General features: G+C 39.0%; 1 protein-coding gene across 1 annotated transcript in view; it reads right to left on the bottom strand.

The window, feature by feature from the left end:
* The window catches only part of arhgap15 (Rho GTPase activating protein 15), a 741,895-nt gene that overhangs the window by 602,339 nt on the left and 123,882 nt on the right, over positions 1–15,674 (bottom strand). Inside the window, exons 4-5 of the mRNA XM_043694095.2 lie at positions 7,757–7,825; positions 3,583–3,653 (exon numbers count right to left, since the gene is read on the bottom strand). Coding sequence (XP_043550030.1) covers positions 3,583–3,653; positions 7,757–7,825 — 140 coding nt within the window. The remainder of the gene's footprint in view (positions 1–3,582; positions 3,654–7,756; positions 7,826–15,674) is intronic.

The following is a 15,674-nucleotide window of genomic DNA, read 5'->3' as shown; positions in this document are numbered from 1 at the left end:
TCATGCACTTTACATATCTTTAGTTTCTTTGCAAATGTTAAGTAGGTAACTTTCGCTTTCAGAGCAGACTCGCAGTAATGGACCGGCTGCTTCTTAATCAAGTCACCAAGTTTCTTATGCATTGACTTTAATGGAAAGATTCATTTTCGGGGTGGACAAAGGATAGCTGAACCATGCTGGCAAGTTTTCATCTGTGCTCAAAGTGAACATTCCTCCCTGGGGTTTTACGTATTACTAGACTCAAAAAGTTCTGAGGAAGCATTACTAGACCTGAAACATTAACTGTGATTACTCCCCACAGATGCTGCCAGATGAGCTGATCTTTTCCAGCAATTTCTGTTTTGTTTCTGACTTCCAGCATCTGCGTTATTTTGGTTTTTAGATTTAAACTGGATGAGTTATAATTTGTGGTTTGGACAAGCAACAACTTACTGCCTCTGTGGATTTGGTATAATACCCATTTTCAAAGAATGGGGGATCATTGCGATTGACAGGCATGATCATTTTTGTGTTAAGATGTTCTGCTCAAGAAACAAGGAACAAATTTACACATTTGGGAAAGTACAAAGTAAACAAATTCTTCAAAACTTGTAACAAATGCATTCAACTCATCCCAAGCAAGACCAGACATAAAGTAAAAATAAATGAGGGGAATGTGTAAGCATTAATTCACAAGATACAGTCAATCCATATATATTTTTAGGGAGGGACCTCAATGAATTGTAAAACTAAATTGTACTGCAAACCTTTCACTGAAGTAGAAAAAGGAGAAGACAGCTGTCATCTTTCTAGTATTCATTGAACTCTTGATCTTGGCTGCCTTTTTTTTGACCTGAATCTTCCATCATACCACTTGTTGTGCACTTCAAACCACTCTCAACCTGCTTGAGATAGCTATGTTCAATTTCTGAATGATGCTTTGCCAAGTTACTTTTGGCAACATTAATGAATCTCCTGCTGCATGAAGTCTGAACTCTTAAAGACAATAAAGAAGGACAAAGCATCATTCAGAACTGAAAGATTCATATGTGTATTTCCACTTCCCCTGAAGTGACCTGTGATTCCCAATCTGAATTTATTACCCTCATTTTTGAAGAGGAAAGAAAAGTGGATACCATTACCACACTTTTGAACATCTTCCTCAATTTAAGTCCATCTTCTAAATTAGAAATTATAGTGATTTTAGTGTCATTTTTATTCACGTCAAAAGCGTGCCTTACATCCTAAAAGGCAGGAAGTTGCTGATTAATGAACATAGCTTGCTTGAACAGAAGAAAATTAATTGTTTTTGTCAGTTCAGATATCCCATTTTAAAAATTTTATTATGTGTATGTAAGGACTGAGATGATTGAATGATAGAATTTTGTAATATTACATTTTCAGCTCTCAGACATAATAGAACAGGCACTTGAGTGATTGACTACAGGTTTTTAATTGGTATCAGTGCTCTTGGACAGTGTGGGTTATCTGGAAAGAAACTATAATTTAATTGGCAACATAGAATATGACTTGTGACTAAAACACGGTGATAGCAATAGCACTGATAAGCGTATTGTCAGCTTTCCCAAAACATTTTGGACTTGAATTGAAGAATAATGCATTAATTTAAGGAGAAAGTTTGTAAATAGCAGAATGAGAAGATTAATATTACCCTAATGTGAGTAAAGTTTACTCTGGAGCAAATACATCATTGTAGAAAAGTAATAAGGATTGACTTAATAATTGATTCCAATTACTAAAACTTGCTTTAAACAGGCTGTAAAAGTGTGGGGAGAATATCATAATATTCACGAATAAAGTTCTAATAACAGTAGAGATTAAATAGGATGGCTGCATCTTTTGATAGCCTGTACTATGCATCTCTTCCAAACTATTATAAGTTCCAAATTATGTTAATTCCACCTACACCAACCAGCTCAACAGTGAATTTGACCAGGAATATGTGCAGACATTTTAAGAATATTTACTTTGAAAATAAATAGAAGGAACTATTTTACAATGAGATAACTGTTTTCCATCCATAAACATAACTGTTGCTTTATATTCATATCTTGTACAATATTATTTTGGTAAGATCAGAATTTGGAAGTGTAGTAAAAATGGCATTTCTAGATTTCATTCTTTTCTCTTGTTGAGCTGCAATATTAGATTTGACTAGATTAGATTAGATTCCCTACAGTGTGGAAACAGGCCCTTCGGCCCAACAAGTCCACACTGACCCTCTGAAAGTAACCCACCCAGACCCATTTCCCTCTGACTAATTTACCTAACACAATGGGCAATTTAGCATGGCCAATTTACCTGATCTGCACAGCTTTGGACTGTGGGAGGAAACCGGAGTACCCAGAGGAAACCCACGCAGAGACGAGGAGAATGTGCAAACTCCACCCAGGCAGTCACCCAAGGCTGGAATCGAACCTGGGACCCTGGTGCTGTGAGGCAGCAGTGCTAACCACTGAGCCACAGTATATAAAGATCTAAATAACAATCTCTAGGAAATCATGAGTGATATTAGTTATTTATCTTTCTGATTTTTAAACTTGCTATTTCACAGAATCTCCATGTGTCTTGACTGTAAAAAATGAACTTATTATAAGTTTATTAGGACAGTTATATACTCACTAACATTACTTGAACTTACAAAAGCTTGGAGATGGTTTCACATTACTTAGGTACACATACAACATATCTCTCTTTCTAAGTTAAAATGTATTATAATACACAGCCAGATTTATTGGCAATGAGAAATATTTAACATGGGGATAACACAAATGCAGCCTCATATATTAAGTGACTTAAAGTGTTGAGGCCTCCCTAAGAGCTTTTGTTAAGATTGTTGAGGTACTTTGATACCTGAAGCTGCCTAAAAATTGAGCATCAGAATTCACTAAATCACATGGGTAAGTGACAAAGTGTTGATGCCACAGAAAACTCTACATGAGAATCAGTTGAAATCATTATTGGTGGACCACTTGCTTTGTGAACAAAGTCATTAGTGGTGAGGAATGCAATTTCAGGGAACTGCAGCTCTCAGAAATGACATTTTTTCCTTGTCTAATATAAGATTACCATTTTGAACGCAGTGACTTCCTGAACCACATCCACCTGGAAAACTAAGGGACCAGATGCACGTCTATTTTATTCATGGGAGACAATACTGCTCTATTCAAAATGCTTTATGTGTGTTTAAAGACAAAGCAAATAGTGGAATGGGCATCTTTAGAGGAAGTTGTGTTGAATGACAAGTTCATAAAACAGGTGCAAAAAGATCCAATTTTTACTCTAAAGCTGTTTTATAGTAAAGTGTTCATCTATGTATCCATCAAAGGCATGGTTATTCCACTGAAATATCGTCACAAATACCATACAGCTATAAAATATGTAGTGCATTACACCAGAGAACTTAGCTAACAGAATAGTACAACTCTTTGGATTCAAACTCATATTTCTAATTATATTTATGATATCTTCAATGAAAATTCATACAAAGCAGAACAAGTCATTCAACATAAAAATAAGCAATGCCTTAACATGGCCAATTTTAGATTCTTGTCACTGCAGAACAAAGTATGTCAAACATACCTCACTTTTTTGCCACCCTCTGTAATCTTTGCCTTATTGAGGAATCCATTTTTCTCCATTGGTGGTAAACACTGGAATCAACAGGATAGAATACAAATGAAAATAAACCAACTAAGCGGTGTACATGATCAAATAGAACAAAAGCTCAGACTGATCAGCTGAAGGGCAATTAATTTGCCATGGAATTACAAATCATGACTTTTTTTTGTATTTCCACATTTAATGCGGACAATACAATAAATGACCCAAGTGAAAAGGCTTGCTCCTCAGTACATCTGAATAATGATTATAAAATATCACTTGTTCTGGTAATATGCTGAAGGAGTGCTGTTGACAGTGTTGGAATAATTGATTTTCATATGAGAAATTAAGCCAAGGTTCTGATTCCCACTTGGTAAGACATAAGCAGCAGAAAATTGTCCCCTAATAAAAATAGAAAGTGATGGAAAAAACCTAACAGGTCAGGGAGTACTGATGGACTCAGAAAAAGAGAAAAAGAGTCCAAAATGACTTATCTTCTGATTCATCTCATGTTCTGAAGTCTGTCTGAATGTTTCTCTCTCCACTGATGCCAGACCATTTGAATTTCTCAAACCCTTTCTGTTTTTATTTCAGATTTCAGCATCTACAGTATTTTGCTTTCATCAGAATGTTCTCGCCATGTTCTGGCTAATAATTATCTCTCAACCGACATCATTAAAATAGATTGTCGTGTTTATTGTGATATTGCTGTTTGCACGAACTTGGTTTCTGTTGCCATATTTTCTACATTTTAACAGTGACATAACTCCAAATATATTTTGTTGCATATGAAGTACTTTTGCACAGCCTAAGGTTTTGAAAGGCACAAAGTAAATGAGTATTCTTTCTCCTACTATGTTGAACCCTATAATTAGAAAGTAGACTTGCAACTGAAGCTGCTTTTACACAGTATGGTAATTTAATATTTTCACGTAAGATTTTACTCTTGAGCAGCATACAGGTTAGAAATTGATTTGAGGAATACTTTGTGCAAGACCACAGAGCTACATTGAATTATGTGAATCACTTCAGGCAGAACTAAGATGGAATCAGAAGTATCCTGCAAGCCTCTGTATCCAAAGGGATAGCACAAACATAACAGGCAGAGTATTGCGCTCCACCTGGACCTCCTCTGCTCCAACTGTTTTTTTTTTAAGAGAGTCACTGAGACGTTCAGCACAGAAACAGACCCTTCGGTCCAACTCTTCCATGCCGACCAGATATCCTAACCTAATCTAGTCCCATTTGCCAGCACTTGGCCCATAACCCTCTAAGCCCTTCCTATTCATATACCCATCCAGATGCCTTTTAAATGCTGTAATTGTATCAGTCTCCACCACTTTCTCTGGCAGCTCATTCCACACATGCATCACCCTCTGTGTGAAAATGTTGCCCCTTGGGTCGTTTTTTTATATCTTTCCGCTCTCACCCTAAACCTGTGCCCTCTAATTCTGGACTTCCCCACCCCAGAGAAAAGACCTTGTCTATTTATCCTATCCATGTCCATCATAACTTTATAAGCTTCTATAAGGTCACCCCTCAGCCTCAGATGCTCCAGGGAAAACAGCCCAGCCTGTTCAGCCTCTTCCTATAGCTCAAATCCTCCAACCCTGCAGCATCCTTGTAAATCCTTTCTGAACGCTTTCAAGTTTCGCAAAATCCTTCCAATAGGAAGGAGATTGGAATTGCATGCAATATTCCAAAAGTGGCCTAACCAATGTCTTGTATAGCAGTAACATAACCTCCCAACTTCTATTCTCATCTTTTCTTTCTTTCTCTCTCTTTTTAGCAGTGGCTGAGTAAAGTGAGGGGAAACGAGTCCCAGAACAGCTTGAGAGGAAGTGGATCCTGAGCAGTATGAGGAGAAACTAGTCCTGGGGCAATGAGGGCAATGAGACCAGGAGCAGCATGAGGCAACGAGACCAGGAACAGCATGAGGGCAATGAGACCTGGAGCAGCGTAAGGGCAATGAGATCTGGAGCAGCATGAGGGTAACTAGACCTGGAGCAGCGTGAGGGCAACGAGACCAGGAACAGCATGAGGGCAATGAGACCTGGAGCAGCGTGAGGGCAATGAGACTTGGAGCAGCATGAGGGTAACTAGACCTGGAGCAGTGTTAATGCAATGAGACCCGGAGCAGCATGAGGGTAACGAGACCTGGAGCAGAGTGAGGGCAATGAGACCTGAAGCAGAATGAGGGTAACTAGACCTGGAGCAGCGCGAGGGCAATGAGACCTGGAGCAGCGTGAGGGCAATGAGACCTGAAGCAGCGTGAGGGTAACAAGACCTGGAGCAGCGTGAGGGTAGCTAGACCTGGAGCAGCGTGAGGGTAACTAGACCTGGAGCAGCGTGAGGGTAACTAGACCTGGAGCAGCGTGAGGGTAGCTAGACCTGGAGCAGTGTGAGGGTAACTAGTCCTGGAGCAGCGTGAGGGCAACGAGACCTGGAGCAGCGTGAGGGCAACGAGACCTGGAGCAGCACGACGGCAACGAGACCTGGAGCAGCATGAGGGCAACGAGACCTGGAGCAGCGCAAGGGTAACTAGACCTGGAGCAGTGTGAGGGCAACGAGACCAGGAGCAGTGTGAGGGCAGTGAGACCTGGAGCAGTGTGAGGGCAATGACACCTGGAGCAGTGTGAGAGCAGGTCCAGTGCAGAGTGAGGGGTAGCAGGTCCCAGTGCAGAGGGGAAGCAGGTCCCAGTGCAGAGTGAGGGGAAGCAGGTCCCAGTGCAGCGAGGGGAAGTAGGTCCCAGTGCAGAGTGAGGGGAAGCAGGTCCCAGTGCAGAGAGATGGGAATCAGGTCCCAGTGCAGAATGAGGGAATGCAGGTCCCAGTGCAGAGAGATGGGAAGCAGGTCCCAGTGTAGAGTGAGGGGAAGCAGGTCCAGCGCAGAGTGAGGGAAAGCAGGTTTCAGTACAGAGGGGGAGCAGGTCCCAGTGCAGAGCAAGGGGAAGCAGGTTCCAGTGCAGAGTGGATACAGGTCCCTGTGCAGGGTGAGGGGATGCAGGTCCCAGTGCAGAGCAAGGGGAAGCAGGTCCCAATGCAGAGTGGATGCAGGTCCCAGTGCAGAGAGACGGTAAGCAGGTCCCAATGCAGAGCAAGGGAAAGCAGGTCCCAGTGCAGAGAGACGGAAAGTGAATCCTCATGCAGTGCAACATACTTTGGGCTGGAGCAGACTAGAGGCTTGGAACTGAGTGGGACAGTCGTTGGACTGTTGTCTGGTTTGGACGGTCGGACCTCGTGCTGAGCTGCTGCTATTTGAAACTCTTTACCAGACTGACATATCAATTCTTTAACTATGTTATAGCTACCTTATTTCTAACTTATGTTTTACACACTGTGGGTAATGCTACCACTTTTTCTTTTATTCTTCTTTTATATCCAAGATTTGTACATGGGTACTTGTACCTAAGATGGTGCCATTTGAGGCAGCCATTTTAAAAAAAACTTTTTACTGTACTCCTATACTTGTACTGGAGTACATGTGACAATAAAAGGATATTCATATTCATGTTCATAATATTGGCAATCCAGAGCTGATGATGTGTGTCATTTTGATGTTGATTACTGCTTTTAGATAGAATAATAGTCTAGCAAATGGGAACAATTAAATTGCTGCAGAAAGACAGGATAGGATATGTCAGTTACAGGAAAGAGGATCCATTTATTGGTGATATGAAAGGACAAAGTCCAGTCTGGTCATCTTGGGTTAACTCCTGTTTTTAGTTCACCATGTCCACACACCAAAGTTTTATGCCACAGCATGTATCCTTTATGGAATCTACATGTCATAACAAAACCCTCAAGAACACAAATAAGCTTATCTTTGCAAAAACATTTCCTATTGTATTCAAAGTGACATGGGACCTTGTCACTTGCAATGCGTTGGCTGTGTATTGAGGTCAACGGTTTCCTTCAACTCAGTTCCAGGTAGAAAAAAATTGATGTTGGAACAATCTTGACAACATGATTAGTGTTTGTTGTACTTTCCTTTCTTCCAGACATGAACAGTAGCCTGGAAATATATCTCCATTGAACAGACCATATGTCAGCACAAATTATAGTCATTCAATCTTTTTCTTTAACAAATATAAGCTGTGATGTATGATAAGAAAGAAACATAACTAGAATGCATGTGAGTAAGAATACTTACAGACTGATCCACCATCCCAGTAATTTCTGTAAGATTGTGCTGAGAGTGGTTTCGTCTATGGCGGGGTCCCTGGAAGACAAAATCATAAGGGCATTTTAAACTTAAATACTTGTTCTCAGTATGTATTTTACAGTTACTGGGTGAAATATATGATAGAATCTGCTTTTGGGTAAAGAACTTCCTTGTGTCAGTTTCTTGTGAGTTAAGATGCACCCAAACTCTGCTGCTCAATCAACAACGTAACTGTGGTGTGCTGCTCAATGAAAATTGTGCTGCTGACTGAAGGAACTCAACAGGGACCTAAGAGTTAGAATAACTACATTCCCTGTGCAGCTAAGAGATAGCCCGACCCTATTGAAGATGGAATGCACTCTGTTTCCTCAGAAACAGTCTCACGAAGTCTCTGGTTGAAGGTAGAATGCTGATAATGGAGCATCAAATCAGAGAAAAGGAATCCCGTCAGCAGCAATATAGTACTGGACACATTAATGATGGAGGTGGAAATGGAAAGATTAGATTAGATTAGATTACCTACAGTGTGGAAACAGGCCCTTTGGCCCAACAGGTCCACACCGACCCTCTGAAGAGCAACCCACCCCCAACATTCACCCCTGACTAATGCACCTAACACTATAGGCAATTTAGCATGACCAATTCACCTGACCTGCACATCTTTGGACTGTGGGAGGAAACCGGAGCACCGGAGGAAACCCACGCAGACACAGGGAGAATGTGCAAACTCCACACGGACAGTTGCCCAAATTTTAAATTTCAAATTTCCACAGGGGCTTAGTGGCTTTCAAGATGTGCTCTCCTCAAGGAAAATGAGGACGTGCTTGGGAAGTCAATTACTGGAGTTTGGCCTTAAGGTTCCAGCTGATGTGCCACACAAAAGTTCAAAGATCTCATGTGTGAAGTTAAGATAAGTGAATGCAGCTTCACATATTGTCTACTCCCGATCTACCAGACACGTGTCCTGTTCAATGTAGTATATTCCATAATTTGCATGTGAACAATTATGCTCAATGTCCACCCTGCACCCCCCACACATTTACCAATGCTGTCAGCATCACATGCACCTCTCATGGATTCCACTCCAGGTATTTGACTATTGCAGCACTTTACCCAAAAATGTTGCAGCACACTAACATGCTACTCTCTCTCTTGCAAGAGGTTCATGGATAATACAGTCTGCAACACAGAACCAGCAGGGAACCAAAACATCTTTCATCTTTGATGGAGTAGATGGTACTCCACATAATATGGTTGGCAGACACTGAGCCCCTTGAATCCTACATCATTGGGAACATTTAGAATGATGGTATGTTTCTGTGTTAGGCTCCTTCTGTAATCCAACTTCACCTTCATCCTACTATCTGACATGAAGTACATACTGTGATTAAGGGCCATTTTGTTCATCCTCCTTCCTCGGGTCCTCTCCTACATACCAGCACCTTCTCATGCATTTTTTTCTTTTCCAGATTTGTTTACTAGTCAGCCAGTGCAACTTCATCCTAAAGGGCATAAGCAACTGCATGCCTATGATGAAAATGCACCTGCCTGTAATTCATCCTGGTGGCTCAAAGATATCGGGTTTGACAGGGTGGCTTCAGTGAATGCATCATGGCTACTGTCAGGATAGCACTCATCTTCTAATAGGATGTTCTGCGTATGCAGCTGCATGTTTACTGAGTGGTAGCCTTTAATCTCCCATTAATATGTGAAACCTGCAGTTGTGCTTTACTTCCCCTTGTGCTTGTTTAGTAGCTAATATCAGGCATGAATCATGCATAAGTGACTTGGTAAAACAAAGGTAAAGGAGAGGTTAGTAACAGTACTATACAGTTAGAGAAGTTAAACAAATATCTGAATTGGTAGCTTTCTTAGAACAAGCTGTGAGGAGATCTGAATCACATCGTATATTACATCATTCCCCCTTAATGGTATGGATAGAAAATCATCACACCCACTTAAAGGTTTATCACAGAACCCACAGAGCTAGATGTAGGGAATTAATAGGCCTAAACCGTTGTGAAACCGATCACCATGACAAACCCATGTGTTTATTCTTCCTGCTTTTCTCGGTGATGAGACTATGAGCTACTCTTTCCTAGCACACTGTCACTTCCTTGACACAATGTAAACTGTGACATTAGAAATGTGATCTGCTCCCACCTCAGAAGGGATGTGTCATTAAAAATTGAAGTCCACAGTATTCTTCATGATCACTGTTAGCACACTGCATGGTCTGCTGTGAAGTTAGGTCTGGTGGCAGGAGATAGAACAGTTCTGTCACCTCCTTGGAAAAATACAGACACCACAGGAAATGTTCCTAGCTGAAGTGGAGGTTGGGTGAGGCTATTGTCTGAAAACTCTCAGCGACAATGACTTTCTAATGAGAGCTCTCCTCTCTGCTCCATTTACGTGCATAGCCACAGTCCGGAAGAACTGCAGAGTTTGCAATCCAAACTCCCATTAATGAGAATAGGTTTTCTCCTGAGAGACCTTCAAGTTCTTCAGACTTCTATGTCAAATTAACTTCCTATACTCCTCCAAAATCACTCAATTGAATACCTCCAATTATTTCACAGTTACAGCTGGAGCTTCATAAGGGACACAGTTGTAAAGATGCAGTTGGAATGATCTGGACACTCAAGTTTAACCAGAATGAAGTCATCGGTCAAATTTTCCAGTAACTTTATTAACATAAATCTGAACATTATATCACTCTTGAATCCACACAATTAATAATGCAATCAGACTTGATCACTTACTGTCGGATATATGGCCAACAGGCTTTGAACTTGCTGAATTATACCAAATTAGAAGGACCATGTGTTCAGGTAGGTGCAGCAGTGTAGGAAGGATATTATTAAACTGGACAGGTTTCAGAAACCAGGATGTTGCCGTGATTAGAGGGTTTGAGATATAAAAATAGACTGGAAAGGTTGGGGCTTTTTTTTACTGGAGCATAGGAGGTTGAGGAAAGGTTTGGAGGGATATGGGCCAAGCACAGGCAGCTGGTACTAGTTTAGTTTGGGACCATGGTTGGCATGGACTGGTTGGACCGAAGGGTCTGTTTCCATGCTGTTAAGACTCTATGATTCTTTGACTCTAATAAGGGTATCAACAATTTCAATTGACTGGTAGTCACTGGAATACACATTTGGATGGTCAATTGTCTGAATTTGGACTAATTTAAATTATAATTTAAAATAATTTTACATCAGCATGGGAAACAGACCAGAGTGAGATTTCCAATGGTTGTTGGTCACTACGGCTGCTAGTCATTAACAATGGATTAATATGCAAGGGTCCTTGTAGTACTGTGGTAGTGTCTCTCCCTCTGAGCCAAGAGGTTAAGGGTCAAGTCCCATCAGAGGTGCGTAATACCATCTCTAAACAGGCTGATTAGAATACATATGATCATGTTTGCTTATGCATCTGAAATTTAGAGTGTAATGAAATAGACATCCACAAATAGAAGCCATCATTGGAAATTTGCCTGAGGGCAGGGATTCCAATCAGATTGCATTTGTATCTGGTCAAAAAGCATGTGAAAATGTAAGGGTGTTATTGTAATTAATTATTGCACAAGCAACATCTCTTTGTTAAGTAAATTATTATTTCACAGATTGTAGTTCATGCATTGTATTTTATGAGGTAAAATCAATAGGATCTGGGACACCGGTCGTGTAGTGTTTTCTATTGTCCTATGGTACTGCAGATTTAATGCGATGCAACAGTTGGTTCTACCCATCATTAAATTCATGATAGTGAGTTTTTGATCTTAGACATGTTATATCACTAACACAGCTCCAGCACTGGACTTTCCCTTTTCCTAACAGATGATCTTATTTTCAGTTACACACATTTTCACTCTTGATGTTGATCATTGACTTTGGATATAATTTCACATCCTTCTGACAATTTATTGGAAGTTTCGTGTCTTTCATAAATGGTAATTTAACAATATCCAGGGATATATTTTACAAAATGTACCTAACATCTTCAGTTACATGGTCAATTGCCATAGTAAAAGCAAAGCAATTGCTTTTATGTAAGAGAAGTGATACTGTTATTTTATTCAGTATATTACTGTTCTAATTGTTGAACCAATGAATGCTATGACTCTATGAGAGAGCATTACTATTTAAATTTTATGTAAAGCTTATTTCTTCTTAAACACTTAAGGGTGAAAAAATATTTCCCTAACATCCTATTTTGCTGAATATTATTCATGCATAATATCTCAGTTATAGTTTGTTATGTGACATAGCTTTGTCCCCCAAGTGTTTTCTTACTCCTATTATTGTCCTGTATCTTCAGCAAGACAGCTTCCAAAAGAAATAGTGTAGTTTCTGGCAGCTGCTCCTTCAGGGAATTGCAAAAGTGTCAGTTTAAATTTTATACATACTAAACCTTTTTACTGAAGTGTCACTTCACTGTCTTAGTACCATATTCGCTACGTAATTTGCACAGATAAATATGAAATTTGTTATCCATTGTGCTTTGATGCATGTTACTCTGTATTACATATTTGTTCTTCCATTAACTACTACCAGTGTACATCTTGTACTGGATCCCTACTTTTCACAAAGTATTTTTAAAAATTATTTGTCCATTTTTAAAGTCATCTTTACTTGTCATCTTGTGCTTTCTCCTTCCTTTAGTCAAGAAATTAAATACATTTTGAATTGAAAGTTGTCTGCTTGCTTCTTTGTTTCCCTGATCCAATACAACATTGTCACGCAAAAATCTATTAACAAGCCCAATTCAGCAGTAGTCATATTATTCCATTTATAGCAAGTATCTTTGGATGTATATTTACATTTGGTTCTGCAGTTTTGTGAACAAAGATTTAATGCCCCACTACAAAGCTTTCAAATATATAGTTCTGCTGTTGGTTTTACCAGTTTAATATCTTCCCTATGCGTCAGATCATACATGGAATTCCAGATAGGAGAATGGATCTTTTATCCACACCATTCGCAAACATAGCCAGCATCAAGGATTCTTGAGCTCATATACAATGGAGGCTCATGATATAGATACCATAGAAAGATTGAAGGCTGTATGGCCTGTCACGTACATGCTCGTTCTTTGAAATTGTCATTATTTATAGTCCAGCATTTCCCAGGCATTTTGATCATAAGATAAATAAGTTCTCTTTCCTCAAATTGCGCTCTATTAAAATTATACATGGAATCAGCTTCCATCACCTTTGCAGGTAAGGCATTTGAGATCCTAGAAATAGTGAGATAAGAATAGAATTCACCTTCATCTTTCTTCTAGATCGTTTGACATGAGTTAATCCATGAAATGTGGTTATTGAAATCCTCAGCAGAGGAAACATTTATTCTTGATTTACTTTATCAAGGCTTCTCATCACCTGGAAAATCTCAAGATTTTCCACACATTTTTTGTTCCAAGGAACAATTAGAATTTTATCAAACTCTCCTCATAAATGAGGTTATCTTGGTAAAACTCTTTTGTGCCTTATATCTATTCCAAATATCTGAGGGACATTCTTTATGGTGTTCTAGCATAATCCTTTTTTTGTTTTTTGCATCATACAAATGTTTAATAACCCAAATAACCCATGTACTGTTGGCCATTTTAACAATACTGTGCCATTCTTGAACTTCTTTTTATTCACAATTTTCCTCAGTAATCTTCTCTGATTTCCTTTCATTCCATGTCTTAGGTTTACAATGTTTGAAATATGTAAATATTTTGTTCTCCAGACTTATCATTTTTGAGTGTAATGAAAGAGGACATAGTTGTAACAGGGCTCCTACCCAAACGTTGAGGAGATCAACCCTTTGTTCCTCTGTTACTTATGAGGAAACTGTGTCAACACTTCTATGTCTAGAATATGTGCAATGCTCAGCATCTGATTGATCTGTGATGTTTCACCATCTTATTGGAAATAATCTACAAATTAACTTAAAATAAATCACAAGAACTTGACTTTCTGGCTCCTATTCTGAGAGATCGTGGCTGAATACCGCAGATGCTGAGATCTGAAATTAAAACAGAAAATGCTGGAGAAAGTGAACAAATCTGGCAGCATTTGTGGAGAATAGTACTGGACATGAAATGTTAACTCTGTTTCTCAGTTGCCAGGTTGCCAAACCTGCTGAGTTTCTTCAGCAGTTCTTGTTTTTAATCCTGTGACCTAATTTTTTTCATGAAAATGGCTAATTAAACCAGCAACCGCAGATTTAAAAGAAATAATGAGATCATTCAGCAGAGTGGAAAGCTCCACCCTTCTGTATTAATTGTAATACTATTACAATTAAATAACGCTTTGTTGAGTCTTTTTCCTGCCCAGTTGATGTTCTGTAACCAACAAAGCTCAAATTAAAATGTTTCTTTGTTAAGAGCTTCATCTCACTGATGAGGTTTCAGCCTAATCCACATCCACCAATCTGCTCTGAAAGGTCTGCTCACATTTTGACAGCAATGCAGGTTGTAGCACAGTATAGATTCTGAGACAATGTGCATTTTTTAAAAAAATCAGCAGTATTCTAAATTAAACAAAGCATGACATTTCAAAAGGATTAATCAGTTTGCCCCGTCTCCAAATGTTAATGGTTCCTTTAAAAACATCCAGAGTCCAGATCCAAAACTTCACTAAAATTTCAACAGTTCTTTGTTAGGCTATCCCCTTTCTGGGTACCAAATTTAGTTGAAAACTGTCATTTGTACATCAGTTTTTTAGAAATGTTTACAGACAGATAAATGGGGTGAAAAAAATTACCTCTCCACAGCAGCGGTGAAGGTAGTTAGCAATTAATTAATATCCATTTCCAGCTGTGAAATGAATTCCAAGCCTCTTCCTCACCTCAAGTGTTCTTTGTTGGAAAGTCTGATTACTCAAAACTGTATTAATTGTGCTGCTAGAAATAATATTATTTTTGTGTACGTTTTGTAGAACATGTCATTTAATGTCTGTGGACCTTGCTATGTACAAAACAGTGGCAACACTTTAAGCATAATTTGTTGTTTTAAGAGTTTTGGGGCAATTAGTAACCACTATAAAATGCAAGTTTTTTTTCTTCCAAGCTGTCATTTGGTTTCTAAATTGATTTAAAAAAATTAAAGTCTAGTTAATTTTCAACTATGCTGAACTTAGGTAGGATTACAATAGACAATTTTAGGTGCAGCATAAATCATGTTAAAAAGGAAGGGCTAGAAAATATAACCTACTTATTGTCTAGATTAACTGAACCATATTTGATCGTGAAAGGTGACAAACCTACATTGCAAACACTTCCTTTAAATTCCACATTCATAATATGCTGTAATTACTGAAACTGTTTGGTTAAATTTACCATTGAGTGGTGCCCACAAGAAATTCAAAGCACTATGAAGAAATACAATTCTGTACAGAGAAGTTTTATTGTGCTATCTACAAATAAGAGCAAAAGGACTTACATATGATCAGAGGAGGACACAATTTTTTAAAAAGTAAAGATTGTACAATTTAGCATCTCATGGTGACTGAGCACTCCTGAGTCAGATGGATGCAGGCCTGTTCATTCACTTGCACATCGTTTTAATTGCAAAACTCTTACCCATGTGACAAACCGAACAGTAATCCAATTTCTGTTGTCTCCATCCTTAATCAGTCCCTCCAAAAAACATCCAGCATTTCAAAATTTCTCATATCTTTCCAAATAATACCTCAGGACACATTGCATGCACTTACATTGTCATCACAATATTTTTATATTAATATATGCTGAATTCTAGCCTTTCAGCTCGATCTGATGTACAGTATAAAAGTCCTCAATTGATTTTACAATAACATCTTACACTTAAAATTGTTAGGAGATAATGTGTGATGTTACTTCTCCACCAGGTGCATTTTTACTATGGTCTGAATAGCCAATGTTTCCACATATACGCA

Source organism: Chiloscyllium plagiosum, unplaced genomic scaffold (genome assembly GCF_037043375.1).
Source record: "Chiloscyllium plagiosum isolate Xiang-an unplaced genomic scaffold, Cpla_swu_hap1 HiC_scaffold_7, whole genome shotgun sequence".
Classification (NCBI taxonomy): Eukaryota; Metazoa; Chordata; class Chondrichthyes; order Orectolobiformes; family Hemiscylliidae; genus Chiloscyllium; species Chiloscyllium plagiosum.
The sequence above is the reverse complement of the archived record's forward strand: the minus strand, read 5'-3'. Positions and strand labels throughout refer to the sequence as shown.